At 46.9% G+C, this 18507-nt stretch overlaps 1 protein-coding gene and 1 long non-coding RNA gene across 2 annotated transcripts in view; both read left to right on the forward strand.

Annotated features, from left to right (window-relative positions):
* Positions 1-18507, forward strand: part of LOC132354002 (zinc finger protein 27-like) — an 82086-nt gene that overhangs the window by 27640 nt on the left and 35939 nt on the right. Inside the window, 3 exon segments of the mRNA XM_059905516.1 lie at positions 1722-1799; positions 4336-4433; positions 7110-7177. Of these exon segments, the coding sequence (XP_059761499.1) occupies positions 1722-1799; positions 4336-4433; positions 7110-7177 (244 nt within the window).
* LOC132354373 (uncharacterized) lies at positions 5704-8804 on the forward strand. The gene is made up of 3 exons (XR_009499248.1): positions 5704-6754; positions 7074-7358; positions 7776-8804. It is a non-coding gene; the product is annotated as an uncharacterized LOC132354373 (long non-coding RNA).

Consider the following 18507-nt stretch of genomic DNA (forward strand, 5'->3'; position numbering starts at 1 on the left):
GTGTTTTTAAATTTCTACATAGTGAATTTTCCATTTTCCTTCTGTTATTGATTTCTTTTAATCTGTTGTCAGAAAAAAAAAAAAACTTACCAAACCATAGTGCAAACATCACGTACAGGAAAGTAATTGAGACAACCTTCTTAACTAAACTGCAGACCTTATGGCAAATTCACCATTTTTTCACTAGTGTCCTGTTCTCTGCTCCTGGATTGGCATACAAGTAGGAAGTAATATCTCCTCAGCTGCCTCCAGCCTCTAAAATTTCCTCAGTATTTCCTTGTCCTTCATGACCTCAAATTGTGTTGATTTGGTGTTAAGAAGAAAGGCTTCCTAATGAAAGAATGCCAAAATTCTATGGTATCAGTTACATCAGTTTTCCTTATCAGCATATATTTCTGAACGACTAGCCATGTGTCTCGGTTGATATTCTTACCTCATATAAAGTAACTCGGCTTCCATACCAAATCAAAGGTCTATATATAAATCATGAGATGTATATACTACACCTACACTGTCCTTCACCTTCTACTTCATCATTCTTTCTCTTTTTTTGGCTGCATCAGGTCTTAGTTGCAGCACGCGGGATCTTCATTGAGGCATGTGGGATCTTTCATTGCAGCGCACAGGCTTCTCTCTAGTTGTGGCATGCAGGTTTTCTCTCTCTAGTTGTGGTGCACAGGCTCCAGGGTGCGTGGGCTCTGTAGTTGTGGCGCACGGGCTTAGTTGCCCCGCAGCATGTGGGATCTTAGTGCCCTGACCAGGGATCGAACCTGCGTCCCCTGCATTGTAAGGTGGATTCTTTACCACTGGACTACCAGGGAAGTCCCCTGAGTATTTCATTTGCAATTTCCTTTCCATTCCTCAGTGGTAGATTTACAATTCCACTTTACCTGTGTGTTCTTGTTCATGAACACTTAATCTTCTGGCTTCAGCTGATCTCACTGAGAAGTTAAAATTCAGAGATCCTTGAGATGAGGTTTGCTCCTTTGAAATCACTCCTTTATTGCTTTTTCTCCTCACACACATCTCCTCCCCAAGCCTCTCACATCTTGGGTTGGCCTTCAGAGCATTTCCTCTGTGGTCCTGGTTACGGTTTTCATTCATGACAATTGTTGGGGTCTTAGGGGGGTTCAAAGCATGGCTTGGGGTCATGGTTGGTCCAAGGATCCTCAAAGCTGTGTCTGAAGCACACGTTTTCCTCTCCATTGTCCATTCCTTCCAGGATCCCAGTTGGACATGTCAGACTTACATTTCTGTACCTCCAGCATGTATTCCTCTTCACTATGTTCCCATTGCCCCGGTCCAAGGAGGAAGGTGCTAGAAAACTGGTGTGCCTGACCGGCAGGAAGTAGTGCCCTCCATGGCCAGATCCCCCACAATCATGCCCAGGTGGTGGTAGTGGTGGTGGGGGGGGTGGATTGGGGACAGGCGAGGAGGGGGAACTTTGAACATTCTCTTGGAAGGCATTGAGAGAGGCAGGGACCTGTCCCCTGGGGTATGGCGCCCAGTCAGGGGCCTCCTCGGCCCACAACTAGGGGAGGTACTGGTATCAGGGAAAACGGATTTTCTGTGGATGCCATCACTTTCAGTGGGGACTCAGGGAACTTAATTGCCCCCATCTCACCATATTCCTGCCCTCCCCACTCCACTATCTGACAGCATTCCCACCCACCCCGACCCGGAAGTGCATCCACAGAGGTGCCTGGTGTGTCCTTGTCTAGCCACTGAGGCCAGCCGCCACCGTGGTGGCTGTGGTGCTGGTGGTGGTGGCAGCAGCGATTCAGATATGTGAGATCTCGGTAACCTGAGTAGAGGAAGGTGAGCACACCCTCCCTATCTACCCACCATCCCCCTCCCTCCCCACCCCCCGCACCACTCCACCCAGCCTCCCAGATTTGCACCCGACACTTGAACTGCGCATGTGCGAGCAAGGAGCGCTGTGAGCATCGCAATGACCACCAACGTTACTAAGCTAGAGTCCTCCAGGCTCTGTGGGAGCAGGATTGCCCTCTGGCAGAGGCCAGGTGCAGGCGCAGGCTGTGAAAGTTTCTCCAGTGGGCGCCAGTGGCCTATGTCCTCCAGTGGGTCCAGTGAATGAATGGAGGGAAGGACAGATATATGGATGGAGGTATAGAAGGATGGGTGGATATTTAGGACTCTTGAGAGTGGAAGAAGGCAAGGCCAGATTGACCAAGGGGATCAGAGGCCTAGCAATGGTAGCCTTTCCTCATGGTGGTGTTGAGGGTGTACCTGGGACTGTCTTGGAGAGGTACTGCTCTCACGGTCAATGGATTTGGGGTTGACACTACCATCACATTAGTGGGGACTCAGGGATCTTCGTTTCCCCCACCTCACCAGATTTCATCACCCTCCTCCCCCATTAGACCCCATTCCCACACACCCCAATCTGGATTTGGCCATACCCTATTTCCATTTCTTTGGTTTGTTCCATTTTGTCTTTAACCTCATCAAAGAGACTCCATTCCCTGTCCAGACTGAGCATTTCCCTTCTGTGTCTTACCTATGTTGAATGTATGTTCTTACCTCCCTGCACTTATCAATGAACTGTCTTTCAGCATGATCCACATCAAACAAAAGGCACTGCTTTTCCCTTTGGTGTGTGATGAATTTTAGCAGATGTACCGGGGCGTGGTGTGCTGCCACCACCAGAACCTTGAACATGGGAGGGGACAGAGCCCAGAAAGGCTTTGAAAGAGCTGATGGTGAAAATCACTGGGGCCTGGAAGAAACTGCTTCTTCCTCACTGTGGTTCCTTCAGGAACCATTAGCGACCTTTTCTTATGATCACCATTGTGGAGGTGACGATGGCCTGACACAGAATTTCAGTCAGTGAGCCAAGTGCCCACCAGTGTACATGTCTGAGCCAGGATTCAGAAACAGCTGGCTTCAAAGTCCAGAGTCCTGGCACATCACCACCAAGCTCTTCTGTCCATCTTAAGACACACCTAAGACTAAGATGCCTTGCCCTGAAATAAACACAGCCGGGTCAACCTCCAAACACGCTTAGTTCTTACTACAGTGTTGGACTCATATCTTCCCTCCAGATACCCTTGCCCCTCTCCCTTAACACTGGGCCCCCAGACACAGCCAGTTACCATGTGTGCCCACCTCTCCAAATGATGCCCAGGTCACTTCCGGACAGAAATAAGTGGCTGCAACCAGGCCCTGTTTGCCAACTCTGGTCTGGGGAGGAGGACCAAGGGTATCTCTCTGCTGGCTGGTTCAAGCCAGGCCACCCTTCTTCCTGGACAAAACACAGCCTCACATCACAGCTTGGATTTTTCCCTCCAGGAGGAGGAATATCCTTGCCAGGACAGAAGGCCAAGAAAGGCTTGCCCAGGGACTTCTCTGGCAGTCCAGTGGTTAAGAGTCTGGGCTCCCAATGCAGGGGGCACGGGTTCAATCACCAGTCAGGGAACTAAGATCCCACATGCTGCAGGGCACAGACCAAAAAAAAAAAAAAAAAAAAATTCAGAATAGTATAATAAGCCTGCCCATGTACCTATTTCTCAGCAGATAGGATAATTTAGCAATTATCAATCTTGTTTCATCTATTCCCCCACCAACATTTTTCCTGGAATAGTTTAAAGCAAATCCCAGATAACATTTTTAAGATAAATTCTTCCATGTATCTATCTAATATATAAAAACTTAAAAATACAGAACTAAGAAACCTTAATACACCTAATAAAATGACTTTTTAAATGTTGTATAATCCATTTCTTTCCTCCCATCTGACACTATTCCCACTCACCATGATTCAGATTTAGGTCCACAGGGGTACCTGGCGTGACTGCATCTGGCCACTATGTCTAGTCACCGCTGCGGTGGAGATCTGGGTGACCTGAGGAGGAAGACTGGCGCACCCTCCCTACCTCCCACCATCTCCCTTACGTCCTCTCTCTCCTCCCCTCTGAAACCCAGGTTGTCAGAATTGAAGCCCACCCTCCAACGGCCCATATGTGGGACGTAAGCCAGATTGCAGCTGGCTTCACAATGATAAGCACTATTGTTGCTATGCACCCAGTGCCCTATGCTCTGGGCGTGTGCTAGTTGCAGACAAAGGCTGTGTCCTGTGCTCTGTTAAGGGCCTGTGGCCTGTGTCTTCCAATGGTCCAGCGGATAGATGGAAGGATAAATGATGGACAAATGGAAAGATAGATGAATCGATGGATGTGCTGGGATGTCAGTAACCTGAGGAGAAGGCCAGCACACCTTCCCTACTTCCCACCATATCTTCCTTCTGTCCTCTCTCTCCTCCCTACTGACAACGCATTTTGCCAGAGTTGAACCCGCCCTCCAACTGCGCAAAAGAGACCAAGCGCCGCTGGCTTCACAATGACAATCGCCACTGCAATGCGCAGCTCCGATAAGCTCCGGTGGAGTGACAGCGCCGTTGGACGGTTGGCAGGGTTAGTGTTCCGTGCTCTTTTAAAAGGCCCGTGGCCTGTGTCTGCCAGTTGTCCAGTGCATAGAAAGAGGGATAAATGGATGGATCGATGAATAGAAAGATGGATTGTTGGGCTCCCGAGAGTGGAGGAAAGCCCTGCTTTCCAAGGCTTTCCAGGCTTACCAAGTAGGATTAAAGGGGGCGGGAGAGGTTGGGGCTGGGGAAGAAGAATGGCAGGGAGGAGGGGCTTTCAACAGATGCCTGGAAGGCACTGCGAGAGGCAGGGACCCTGCCCCGTGTGGCGCCAAGACGTGGGCCTTTTCTGTCCATGTCTAGGAGAGATGCAGCTCTTGAGGGTCAATGAATTTTCGGGCGACAAGGACCAACACTTCAAGCGGGTACTAGGGATCCTCATCGCTGTCTGCCGCAACAGATTTCATTCGCCCCCCACCCCCACCCCCGCTCCTTCCATTTAACACCATAACCGCCCACTCCAGTCCGGATCTGGGTCCACAGAGCGTCTCACCACCAAGTCCAGCCACCACCCTACCTCCCACCACCTCCCCTCTGTCCTCTCTCTGCTACCCTCTGCAAATGAGTTGTTGAAACTCAAGGGTCTTCATCTCTGCCTGCCGATGAGATTGCATCTCCCCTTCTCTTTTCATTTGACTCCATTACCACCCACTTAGATCCAGATTTGGGTCCACAGAGCCTCTCGCCACAAGGTCCAGCCGCCACCGTGGCATCGGCGTCGTGGAAGATGACGGCACAGACTCAGAGATCTGAGATGTCGGTAACCTAAGGAGAGGAAGGCTGGCACACCCTCCCTACCTCCCACCACGTCCCCTCTGTCCTCTCCCCCTTACCCTCTGACAAACCAGCTTGCCAGTGTTGAAGCCCGTTCTCCCCCTGCGCATGCGCGGGTCATGAGCGTGGCTGGCTTCACAATGACAAGCAGTTGCTGTTGGACTGGTCCACTAGGCTCTGGGGGAGCGTGAGCGCCTTTTGGCTGTTGGCAGGTGCAGGGGAAGGTTGTGTCCGTGCTCTGTTAAGAGCCTGTGGCCTGTGACTTCTAGTGGTCCAGCGGATAGATGGAAGGATAAATGGATGGATGGATAAATGGAAAGATGGATGGATGAATAGATGGATGGATTGTTGAGACTCCCGGCCAGGCCAGGCTTACCAAGCAGGATGAAAGGGGGTGGGGGAGAGATGTTGAGGGGTGGGGGAGGAAGAACGGCTGGGAGGAGGGGCTTTCAACAGATTCCTGGAAGGTACTTGGAAAGGCAGGGACTCCTGCCCCGTGTGGCACAAGGGCATAGGCCTCCTCCGCCCATGTCTAGGGGAGGTACCGCTGTCGGGGTTAATAGATTTTTGGGCGACAGGGGCCATCACTTTGAGCGGGGACATGGGGATTTCTTTTTTTTAATTAATTAATTAATTAATTTATTTATTTAATTATTTTTGGCTGTGTTGGGTCTGCGTTTCTGTGCGAGGGCTTTCTCTAGTTGTGACGAGTGAGGGCCACTCTTCATTGCGGTGCGCGGGCCTCTCACTGTCGTGGCCTCTCTTGTTGCGGAGCACAGGCTCCAGACGCGCAGGCTCAGTAGTTGTGGCTCACGGGCTTAGTTGCTCCGTGGCATGTGGGATCTTCCCAGACCAGGGGTCGAACCCGTGTCCCCTGCATTGGCAGGCAGATTCTCAACCACTGCGCCACCAGGGAAGCCCAGGGATCTTTTTTTGCCGTCCTCAGTACTAGATTTCATGACAACCCCCCATCCCCACACCTTCCTCCCATCTGACAGCATTCCCACCAACCTGGATCTGGATTTGGGTCTACACAGCATCTCGCCACCAGGTGCAGCTGCCATTGTGGCGGTGGCGGTGCCAGCGCAGGCAGCGTCAAAGATGGCGACATAGATACAGAGATCTGGGATGTCGGTAACGTGGGAAGAGGAAGGCTGGCATACATTCCCTACCTCCCACCAACTCCCCTCCTTTCTCCTGTCTCCTCTCGCCTCAGACTACCCAGATTGCTAGAGTTGAAGACCGCCTTCCAACCGCTGGTGCCGGGGACAGAAACACAACAAGGCCGGTTGCTATGCGACAGGTTGGCTAGGCTCTGGGAGAGCGCCACCGTGGCGTCGTGGAACAGACTCAGAGATCTCGGCAGTTGGCAGGCGTAGGCGAAGGCTGTGTCTGGTGCTCTATGAAGGGCCTGTGGCCTATGTCTTCCAGTGGTCCAGGGCACGGACGGATGGATAAATGGAAAGGTGGATGGATCGACGGATGGATGAATAGATGGATGGATTGTTGGGCCTGCTGAGAGTGGAGGAAAGCCAGGTCAGGCTTATCAAGCAGGATTAAAAGAGTGGGGGAATGAAGTTGGGGGGCTGGGGAGGAAGAATGGTGGGGAGAAGGGGCTTTCAACAGATTCCTAGAAGGCACTGGGAGAGGCACGAGCCCGCTCCCCATTTGGCGCTAGGGCATGGGCATCCTCTGCCCACGTCTAGTGGAGGGAACCACTCTCGGGGTCAATGGATTTTCAGGCGACACGACCATAATTTTGAGCAAGGACTTGGGGATCTTTATCGCTGCCCGCCACACCAGATTTCATCCTCCCTCTCCCCAACCCCAATTGACTCCATTATCATTCATCTAGATCCGGAATTGGGTAGACTCTGCGTCTCGCCACCAGGTCCAGCGGCTACCGCGGTGGCGGCGTTGTCAAAGATGGCAGCACATACTCAGAGATCCGGGATATTGGTAACCCAAGGAGAGAAAGGCTGGCACACCCTCCCTACCTCCTATCATTTCCCTTATGTCCTCTCCCTCTTACTCTCTGACAACCCAGCTTGCCAGGGTTGAAGCCCGCCCTCCCACTGCGCATGCGCGGGACACAACGGCAGCTAGCTTCGGAAAGACAGGCACGGTTGTCATTGGAAGGGTAAGCTAGGCTGTCGGGAAGCCGGCGCGCCGTTAGGCTGTTGGCAGGGGCAGGTGAAGGCTGTGGCCTGTGCTTTCTTAAGGGCCTGTGGCCTGTGCTTCTAGTGGTCCAGCGGATAGATGGAAGGATATGGATGGACAGAAAAATGGATGGATAAATGGAAAGTTGGATGGATGAATAGATTTGATGGATTGTTGGGGCCCCGGAGAGTGGAGGAAAGCCCGGCCAGGCTAGGCTTACCAAGCAGGATTAAAGGGGGTGGGAGAGAGAGGTTGGGGGGAGGAGCTGGGGAGGAAGAATGGCGGGGAGAAGGGGCTTTTAAGAGATTCCTGGAAGGCACTGCGAAAGGCAGGACATGGGCCTCCTCTGCCCATGGGGATGTGCTGCCTTCGAGGTCGATGGATTTTCGCCTTACAGGACCATCACTTCCAGCAGGACTTGGGGATCTTCATGAGCCCCTCCGCAACCAGATTTCATCGCGACCCCTTCCTCCATTTCCACCCGCTGGAATACAGGTTTGGGTTCACGGTGGTGCAAAGCATGTCTGCGTCTTGCCACCAAGGCCAGCTGCCACTGTGGCAGCGCCGGCGGCTGCGCCCACGGTGGCAGCAGAAACCCAGAGATCTGGGATCTCGCGGACCTGAGGAGATCTCCCCCTATCCAACACCCCACCCCCGCCCGCCCCACCCCCCGCAAGAGTCCAGCTTTCCATTGTTGAAGACCGCCCTCGAACAGCGCAGGCACTGGCCAAGGAGCGCTGGTGGCTTCAGTGACCAAGATGGTTGCTAAAGATGGGTCCTCCAAGATCAGGGGGAGCGAGAGCTCCCTCTGGTGGTGGGAAGGAGCAGGCTGTGGCCCGTGCTCCATTTTAGGGCCTGTGGCCTCAGTCTTCCAGTGATCCAGTAGATGGATGGAATGAAGGATGAAGGATGATGGACAGATGGATGGATGGATTGTTGGGGCTACAGAGAATGGAGGAATGCGGTCTGGGCCAGTCTGACCAAGCAGGATCAGAAGCCTACCAGTGGAATCCCTTCCTCCCGCCATGCTTCAGAGAGTGCCTGGGGCTATCCTGGAAGAGGACTGCCTTGTAACCCCCGAGATGGGACTGCTTGTGTATTTCTGGGTGGCTTTGCTCCCTTATAGGTTTCAAAGCAGGGAGTCAGAAGGAATTCCCGTGCGGTCCAGTGGTTAGGACTCCTCACTTTCACTGCCAAGGGCCTGGTTCAATCCCTGGTTGGGGAACTAAGATCCCAAAGCCAGGGCAGGGCGAAAAAAAAAAAAAAATCATGGAGCCAGAGCCAGAGCCTGAGGAGATGCCCCTGTGGGTGGATGATTGGGGCTTGTCCAATGGGCCTGGGACTCCCTGCAGTCCCTATTCTTCCTGATGACCTTGTGGCTGTATTGCTGTGTTTGGTTGTGACTGAATATGACTTCTTTTCCCTCGTTTTTGTCGGGTTTTCTTAAGGTGTGCCTGACTTTTCGATGGCTTTGGACTGGCAGTGTAGGAAGCCCCTCTCCATCCTGAAAGGCACCATTTCAAACACAAAAACACAAGAAGACCTTATCAGGAACTCATTTTCGACTTCCAGGAAAGGTGCCCAAAGAGGTCAAAGAAGGTGCTCGTGACTCTAACGCCCCCATACCTCCAGTCTTCTTCCCCCAGTGCTAAACTCTTACCTAATCATACTGCCATGATCCAGAAGAGGAAAGTCACTCTGGGACAATATAATTGACTCCTCTGTAGACTTTATGGTAAATTTATCACTTATCCACTTTCAGTTTAGCTGTTTTTTTGGCCTACCAGCCCTTCATCTTCTTGCTTTGACTCTTTTTACTGGGAAGTCAGTCCTGGTGGGGGGGGGGGGGTGTGTGAGTGTTCCAGCCAAGGAACACTCCTTGGAAAGTGTCCCATCTGTCTCTCTGGCTTTTGTTTTTTGCCTTGTCCAGATATATGAAGGGAACAGTGTGCGGATGGAGGGTGCAGGAGACGGGAGAAGCAGTGTTTCCAGGAAGGTACTCTAAGAGGCATGGCTCTCCTTGGGTAGAGGTTTTGGAATTGCCCCTGTGGAACTAGGAAGTTGCTAGCCCACCAATGTGCCGAGCTCAGGAGATATCACTCTCCTTGACCAGGCCCTCTGTAGCCCAGCCCTCCTTGGTAGCCCCAGGTAAAGGTGGTAAGGTGGGATGCTTTTGCCATGTCTAGGAATGCACTCTAGAAGTCAGGGCCCCCGGGGGTTGAGACCCATATTGGGTCCCTTTTTGCTATGTCTGAGAGAGCCACTGGTCTCACAGTAAATGAATTTTCAGTTGACACTATCACTTTGGGACTCAGGGACCTTCATCTCCCTGTCCCCTCATCAGCCACATTCTCTCCTCACAAGGCTGAAGAGGTGGCAAATGGAAACTAGGATCCATTTGTGCTGTGGGATCCCTGTCTCAGGGCTTTGTTGACTGTGTGAGTGTGACTATCCCTGCAGGAGTCCACCAGAAACAAAACAACAGGGCTTCCCTGGTGGCGCAGTGGTTAAGAATCCACCTGCCAATGCAGGGGACACGGGTTCGAGTCCTGGTCTGGGAAGACCCCACATGCTGCGGAGCAACTAAGTCCGTGCACCACAACTACTGAGCCTGTGCTCTACAGCCCGCGAGCCACAACTACTGAGCCCACACACCACAACTACTGAAGCCCACATGCCTAGAGCCCATGCTCTGCAACAGGAGAGGCCACCGCAGTGAGAAGCCCACGCACCGCAGCAAACAGTAGCCCCCACTCGCTGCAACTAGAGAAAGCCTGCACACAGCAACGAATACCCAGGGCAGCCAAAAATAAATAAATAAAATAAATTTATTAAAAACAAAACAAAACAAACAACAAACCTAATAACACAATCCTAACAAGAAACTTCATTATCAACTCATTTTAGCCTTATAGAAAAGGTGCAATGACAGTTCAAGTAGAGTTCTTACAACATCTCACCACCCCTCTTACTCTAAAGGTAACCACATAACTAACCACTGTAGATATTTTGAGAACCAGAAATTCACAGAGGGACAATGTTATAAACTGAGCTACAGATCTTATTGGAAATTCTGCCATTTTTGCACTAACGTCTTTTTAAATTTTTGATCCAGGATCCACTTTGCATTCAGCTGCTATTTCTCCTTAGCCTTTTGCCATCTTCCACATTTCCTCAATCTCTCCTTATCTTTCATGACCTTTATGCATGTTTATTTTGTGTAAGTCGTAGAAAAAATAAAATGAAATTATAATAGAATTCTTTATTGTCATTTAAATCATTTTTTCTCACCAACATATATTTGTTTCTTCTGGGACATGCTATTGTCATATACGTCTCTGTTGACATGCTGTCTTTGTACAGAATTACTTTTTGTTTCGATGCAAAATCCTATTTCAGGTTGCTTCACGTATCAATACAATGGGATGAAGCCATTAATTCATGGTTCTTCTTGGCCTTTTTATTCCTGTTGTCCAGTGACTTCATCTGCAATACGACCATTTTTCTTTCATTCTTAGATATATCCAATTGTGTTTAACTCTTTGCTTTTTCTTATTAGCACTTTATCTCATGGCTGCTACCATTTTTCATTAAGCCCATCCTAGGGAATTCCCTGGCAGTCCAGTGGTTAAGACTGGGTGCTTTCATTGCTGGGTTCAATACCTGGTAGGGGAACTAAGACGTGGCAAGGAAAAAAAAAAGTCCAATGCAATGGACTTGGTGCAATGTTTGCTCCTTTGAAGGCCATTCTTATTTTTCTGGAAGCTTCTAAGATCTTGTTTTTTGCCTTCAGCAAATTTCCTTTTTACGATCCTAGTTAGGATTTTTTGTTGTTGTTAGTCCTCTTGGGGTTCTAAGTGCATCTTAAAATTGTGCCTTGGTGTCATCTGTCAATTTTGGAATCTCCAAAAGTCAGAACTTTCTCTGTCTTCTTACCTTCTAGTATCCCCATTTCACAAATGTGAGACTTTTACAAGGTACTGTATACCTTGTGCTTGTATTAGGTCTTAATTCTCTTATCATTTTCTCCTCATACTCTATTCTGGAATTCATGTCATCTCTTCCACTTGGCTAACATTTTCCTCCCCCATGTCTATCTCTGTTCAACCTATCTGTTGAGTCCTTTCTTTCAGTTATTTGAATGTCATGAAAATCCCCATTTGGATAATTTTTCTTCTATAACAGCTTCCTTTGCCAAAACTCAAATCGTCTATATCTTTTTATATACTACTAGGTGTAGTTATTTTTGTATCCAGGCTGTATGCTTTAAATTAGCTTTATTGTGGTATGACTTGCATAAAATAAAAAAAAATAAATGCACTCATTTTAAGTATGAAGTGTGATGATTTTGGACAAACATAACTGGAAGTGGGGAATGGCCATAATAAAAACCTAAAATGTGGGAGTGGGCAGCCTTTAAGGATCTTTCTTTTTCATTTTGTTAACATACTTAATAACTACGTCAATTTCATTATTATAACCATTTTAAAGATGCCAAAAGTATGGCACAGAAAATTTAAGACGATTCCCATGTGCTCAAATAGTTTGGTTTTTTAAAATTATTTATTTATTTATTTTGGCTGTGCCGGGTTTTAGTTGTGGCATGCGGGGTCTTCGTGCGGCACGTGGGATCTTTAGTTACAGCACGTGGGATCTTTATTTGCAGCACACAGACTTCTTAGTTGCGGCATGAACGCGGGATCTAGTTCCCTAACCAGGGATCGAACCCACGTCCCCTGCATTGGGAGCACGGAGTCTTATCCACTGGACCACGAGGGAAGTCCCTCAAATAGTTTCTTATTTACTGTTTCCTGGGCCCTTGGCCATATGGATGGAACCTGAGAGTGGCCTCTAGTTGCTGAGAGTGGCTCCTGGCTGACAGCCAGCAAGGAAACAGAGATCTCTGTCCTGCAAACATAAGGACTAAATTCTGTCTACAACAAGAATGAGTTTGGAAGTGGATTTTTCCTCAGACCCTTCAAAATGGGAACTTAAACTGGCCACCACCTTGATTTCAGCCTTTTGATACCCAGAGCAGAGAACCAAGCATGCCATGCCAGACTTCTGACCTACAGAATTGTGAGCTAATATATGGATATGCTCTTGAGCTGTTAAGTTTGTGGTCTGTTATGCAGCAATAAAAAACGAATACAGATTTTGGTGGTGGCTTGCCTTCCAGTTAATTAATTATGCCTTGGCTCCCATTTGATCAAAGAGATGCCATTTTTCATTGGTTTGGTCCAATTGTTTGGTCTAATTGTTCCCTAAGATAATTTTGTTTCAGAATCATGTAAGTAATTTCATTTTTAAAGTTTTTATTTTTTTTATTTAAGTATAGTTGATTTACAATGTATTAGTTTCAGGTGTACATCAAAGTAATTCAGTTTTTCATATATATATATATATATATATATATATATATATATATATATATATATACACACACACATATATATACACTCATACATATAGATAGATGTTCTTTTTCAGATTCCTTCCCCATATAGGTTATTACAAGATATTGAATATATTTCCCTGTGCTATACAGTAGATCCTTGTTGTTTATCTATTTTATATATAGTAGTGTTTATCTGTTAACCCCAAACTTCTAATTTATCCCTCCCCCCCTTCCCCTTTGGTAACCATAAGATTGTTTTCTATGTCTGTGAGTTGTTTCTGTTTTATAAATACGTTTATTTGTATCATTTTTTAGATTCCCCATATAAGTGATATCATATGATATTTGTCTTTATCTGACTTACTTCATTTAGCATTGTAATAGGGGCAGCGCGGGCACACAGCCTAGAGTAGATGGAACTGCTTATACTGACTACTGTTTCTGCAGGGTCTCACTCATGTGGTTCTGTTCCCTTGCATGACTGATCATCTGTGACAGCTTGCTGGTCACTGTCCCTGAAAAAATTATGTGTGGAGGAATAGGCATAATATAGGTATGCCCTCCTTCAGAGTGTATCTTCATTTGCCCTGCAAGGTACTACCCGTCAAGACCGCCTCAAACCAAGTTCATAGTGTGAAGTTCCTTAATTGACTGATTCAGGTTTTGAGTCCGTAATGTCCCATATCTGATAAACTTTACAAAGGAAAAAAAAAGAAAAAAGAAAAAAAAGAAACTTACCCCAGGAAAAGCATGCCAGAATTGCCGAGAGTGGATCCCAATCATTAAAATTTTTAAAATCTGGGTGAATTTAAGATGTAACTAGAATTGACAGCCCCTGGACTTGAGAGATGGGCAGGGTAAAGGAACCAAGTCGTAAAAGAGAAACATATTTAAAATTAAATATTATGTCTAAATGTGAGCTTAAGCTGCGGTCACTGGTACATGGCACTGACCATAAGCAAAAGACCAGAATCTACTGTTTTTTTCTTTTTACCTTTTAATATAGAAAAGAAAAGAAGAAAAAAAAAAGCAAACATACACAAAAATAGAGAGAAAAGATTAATTAATCACCATGTATTCATTACCCAGATCCAACAATTATCAACATTTCCCCAATTTTGTGTTAAGAAAAATTATCAAAAACTAGGAAATAAGGAAACTATACTGTGTCATCCTGTGTGCCTTTTCAAAGTCATGCTAGGGCATGGTCTAACAAACCCACCCAAAATCTAACAAATCATTTTAGAGAAAGGTTCCCTAAACTCAGCACTGTTCACATTTTGGGCCAGATAACTCTTTGTTGTGCAAGGTTGTCCTCTATATGGTGGAAAGCATCCCTGGCCTCTATCCACCACATGCCAGTAGCACCTCCCCTCCCCCTAAGTCATCTCCAGAGATTGCCTAATGTGCCCTGGGGATTAAAACTGCACCAGTTTGAGAACCCACTTCTCTAGCAGAATGTAACTTTGTTTGATGGGCTTTTTACTACTAATGAGGATGCAGACTATATAGATAAATGTTAACTTGGAGACAATTGGTACATTTCATATATTTGTCTGTTATAGATGCAAACTGATTCTGTGAAGAAAAGATAATCTTAAAGGTTATGGTTTTACTGCCGTGTAGGACATTAAATAGTTTTGTATCTAACATTGCAATCTTATTCCAAGATTCTTTATTCCACTGACTAAATACCTGTTTACTTTGAACCAAATTTCCAATCATGCTAGTTCCCTCATTAATAAGTTAAGCGAATCTCTGAATATCTGTAAGAACTCTAATTTTCAACTTTTTGAAAATTATACTTTGAGACTTGTATCGCCAGTTACCACCAGCACCATCATCCCTGGCTCCAGACAGGACAGGATGGGGTGCAGCCTCAGCTCATGCCAGGCTACTCTCAAGATCCATCTTGATCCAGGGGACAGTCACATCCATCACATCCTATCTAGATCTGGAACAGTCTTCACTCATGCAAGGGCAAAGCCCTATTTCTACTCAGGCCAGGGCACAGTCCTTTCTGCTACAGAGCAGGGAAGAGCTATGCCTCCTTTTTAGGCCACATTTGGGGCCCGGTATCCCTTTAAATGATGACAGTGTAGAGGGCCACCACACCTGGTTCAACAGGCTGAGACCTATCAGCCGAGGGAATAAATAAGAGCTGATGGTCAGTGCAGGCTGGGTTAGCCCAGAGCCTTTAATTTGCCAAACCACAAACCCTTGGAGGCTCCTTTCTCTAATTCCTCTGCCTAGAGGGGGCACTGCCATAAGCCATAAGTGTTCATGATGGTCTTGACAGGGTCTCATCTTTCCACAGACTATAGTAAAGTGCTGTCAGTTCTTCTTCCATGCCTCTCTCTTTTCCCTAGACTACACGATCACTCAATACCCTGAACACTCTTTTTCTTCAAAAATTTAAGGTACAATTTACATATAATAAATGCACAAATCATAAGTGTTTACTTTGATGAGTCTTGACAACTCTTGAAACCACCACCCTAAACAACATATAGAACATTTTCACCACCCCAGGAAATTCTCTTCAGAGAATTCAACAGTCACTAGAGTCAACTGCGTTCTGAGTTATAACTCAACAGATTTGTTTTGCCTGTTCTTGAGCTTCACATAAATTGAATCCTACAGTGTATACTCTTTTGTAAACACTCTTCTTTTACCCATTTTCTCTTTCCTTGTGTACTCCGCCCCCCACCAGACCTCAACATCTTGAGTATCCTTTATTTTTATTGGAGACCTCAGTCTTCTCTTTGTTCCCTAATTCAGTGCCTTAAATATACTGAAGTAAAAAATTTAACAATAATGGTGATGATTCTTTACCTTCGTATAAAATAGACATACTTGGCTCAGAGTCCTTCTTTTTTACTTACTAGCTGGGTGATTATGGGTTGGTCACCTCATCTCTATAGTGCATTTTCTTTAGGATGGTGATGATAACATTGTTTTCATAGTGTTTGTGGACGTCTTTAAGGTTGTTCCTTAAATATTTCTAGCTCTCCCCATTCCAAGCTTATGGTAAGATTGTATTTCTATCATGTGGTTGGGTGACTACTCAGTGAGCAGTGAGAGGAAATGGTATGTGTCATTTCTGAAGCAGAGCATTTAATTCCCAGCATAAGACACTCCAAGGCTCTCTTTCCTTCTGCCTTTACAACTGGTGCTAGAATGAGGGTAGCCCTTGAAGTGAGAAGGCCGGCAACAGGCCAGGCATGTAACGGGGACTCTCTAAATGGTTATTTTTGTTAATTACTATAATCACTTCAAAGCACTGTCACATAAACCACTTGTATTAATTCAAATGAAGCAAGACTCTTAAACTTCGTTAAATTTTAAATATCTAGCAGAGCCATGGGCCTTTTATTTCTCTATCATGCAGGAGAGGAGGAAATTGCTAATAATCCCCTCTGGTTTGATAGAACAATCTCACAAGTTTAGGAACTTGTTTAAGGAATCCAGAGATGTCAATTATAGCATTTTTACCACAGCATCCAAGTTATTGATTGCTGCATAACAAGTTACTCCCAAACTCAGCAGCTAAAAACAAATATTTAATAGCTTACACATTATATGAAGGTCAAGGATCTGGGACCTGCTAGCTGGGTGGTTCTGAGTCCCTCATGTGGTTGCAGTCATCTCAAGGTTTAACTAGGGTACAGGATCTGCTTTCAAGATGACCCCTTGATACAAGAATGCATCAGTTCCTCCCTGGCTGTTGGCAGGAGATCTCAGTTCCTTGCTACATGGGTCTCTTCATAGGCTATCTCAGTGTCCTCAGTGACATGGCAACTAACTTCTCCAGAGTAAGTTATTTGAGAGAAAGAGCATGAGCACCTCCAAGACAGAAGCTGAGGTGTCATTTACAACTTAATCTCAGCAGTGACAAGCCATCACTTCTATTATATACTATTAGTCTCACAAATTTGCCTTGGTACAACGTGGAAGGGGACTACACAAGGGTGTGACTACCAGGAGGTAGGAATTGTTGGGAGTTATTTTAGAGGTCAGCTGTTATACCACTTGGTAAGACCACCAGATAGAATTTTTTTATTTTTTTAAAGCTATTTTCATAGGACAAGGCAATCATTTCTAGAGATGTTCCAAAACAATGCCTGTGATGTGCAGAACACTGCTTTGGATGCATTAAAAACAGGACTCTGGTGAATGCTATCTCTACCCCACCACTTTGCCTGGGCACTCACCATGCCCATATGCTGATGGCTGGCTTCTTCCCAACTACAGACTCTACTTCAGATCTGCCCACAAGGCAGGCTGAAAATGCTACAGCTTTAAGGCCCTTACAATAGCCCTCAACAATGAGGAACCAGAGATGACATATAACTATCTCAGCTTCATCAGCCCTTGAGTGGGACAGTTTGGAGGTGATTTCTACACAATCTCCCAGAGTTCCCCACAGGACTGAGCCCCCATTGCTCACAGGGGTACTCTGGCTCATGGATGCACTCTGTGTTGGTTTCCATTCCTCCCCTGTCTCACTTACCCATCGTCTACCTGTCAAATAAACTGCTTGCACTCACACCAGTGTTTCAGGTCGTCTTCTGGAGCATGAAAATAAAGGAAAACCTCACTCAAATGGAGTAGGGTGGCCTGAAAGGGGAGCTCTCAGGCAGTACCACTCCATGTCAATTACAGGAAGAACTGACCCCAACAGAAGAATCAACAGGAAAGAATCATCAATCACAGGCCTCAACAAGAAGAGATGAACATTGCATCTCCTACAAGAAATCCACTACCTCAGCAACTCAGCCAATGAAAAACTCTCATAACTCTGCATTTTCACTTTTCTCCAAAGGACTTTTCTTCAAAACAACCCCTCCCAACTACCTCCTTTTTCTTTATAAAATAACAGTTCCTCTCCTTTGTTTGGTGGACTTGCCTATGATTTTTGCTGTAGCTTGCTCGTCCGGAATTGCAATTCTCTGCTATTCCAGAATAAACCCATTTTCTGGTATTTCTTTTTTTTTTTTTTAAGTTTCATTTTATTTAATTTATGGCTGTGTTGGGTCTTCGTTTCTGTGCGAGGGCTTTCTCTAGTTGTGGCAAGTGGGGGCCACTCTTCATCGCGGTGCGCGGGCCTCTCACTCTCGCGGCCTCTCCTGTTGCGGAGCACAGGCTCCAGACACGCAGGCTCAGTAATTGTGGCTCACGGGCCCAGCTGCTCCGTGGCATGTGGGATCTTCCCAGACCAGGGCTCGAACCCGTGTGCCCTGCATTGGCAAGCGGATTCTCAACCACTGCGCCACCAGGGAAGCCCTGGTATTTCATTTTTAATGTCAAAAAGCGTCAAGCCACCTAGATAAAGACTCGGCTTTCAACGTATTCTTTCAATAGCCGGCTAAGAACCTCCTACTTGCCCTCTCTTGCAGCTCCGCCCCCTCCGTAAAGTATCGCTGGGGCCTCAGCCTCCGCAAGAGAAGAGCCTCTCTTCTTCGCTATTCTCCAAATACTAGAGCTGGCCCAGAAAAAGTTTCACCTTGCTTTACAGACGTTCCTCCTGAGAGATGGCCGCGCCCATTTCACGTGAAAAGCGCTATAACGGACGCGGCCATCTTACCTCACTGCCTGCGCAGCTGGAGACAAAGAAAGCTCAATTTCCAGGTCAGGGAGCCTCTATATTGGTCTCAACAGGTTTGGGCTTCTGAGACGCTAAAAGCAGCAGTGACGTCTGTGTTTAGGGACCCCGGAACACTTGCTTCTC

This window comes from Balaenoptera ricei, chromosome 19 (assembly GCF_028023285.1).
Source record: "Balaenoptera ricei isolate mBalRic1 chromosome 19, mBalRic1.hap2, whole genome shotgun sequence".
NCBI lineage: Eukaryota > Metazoa > Chordata > Mammalia > Artiodactyla > Balaenopteridae > Balaenoptera > Balaenoptera ricei.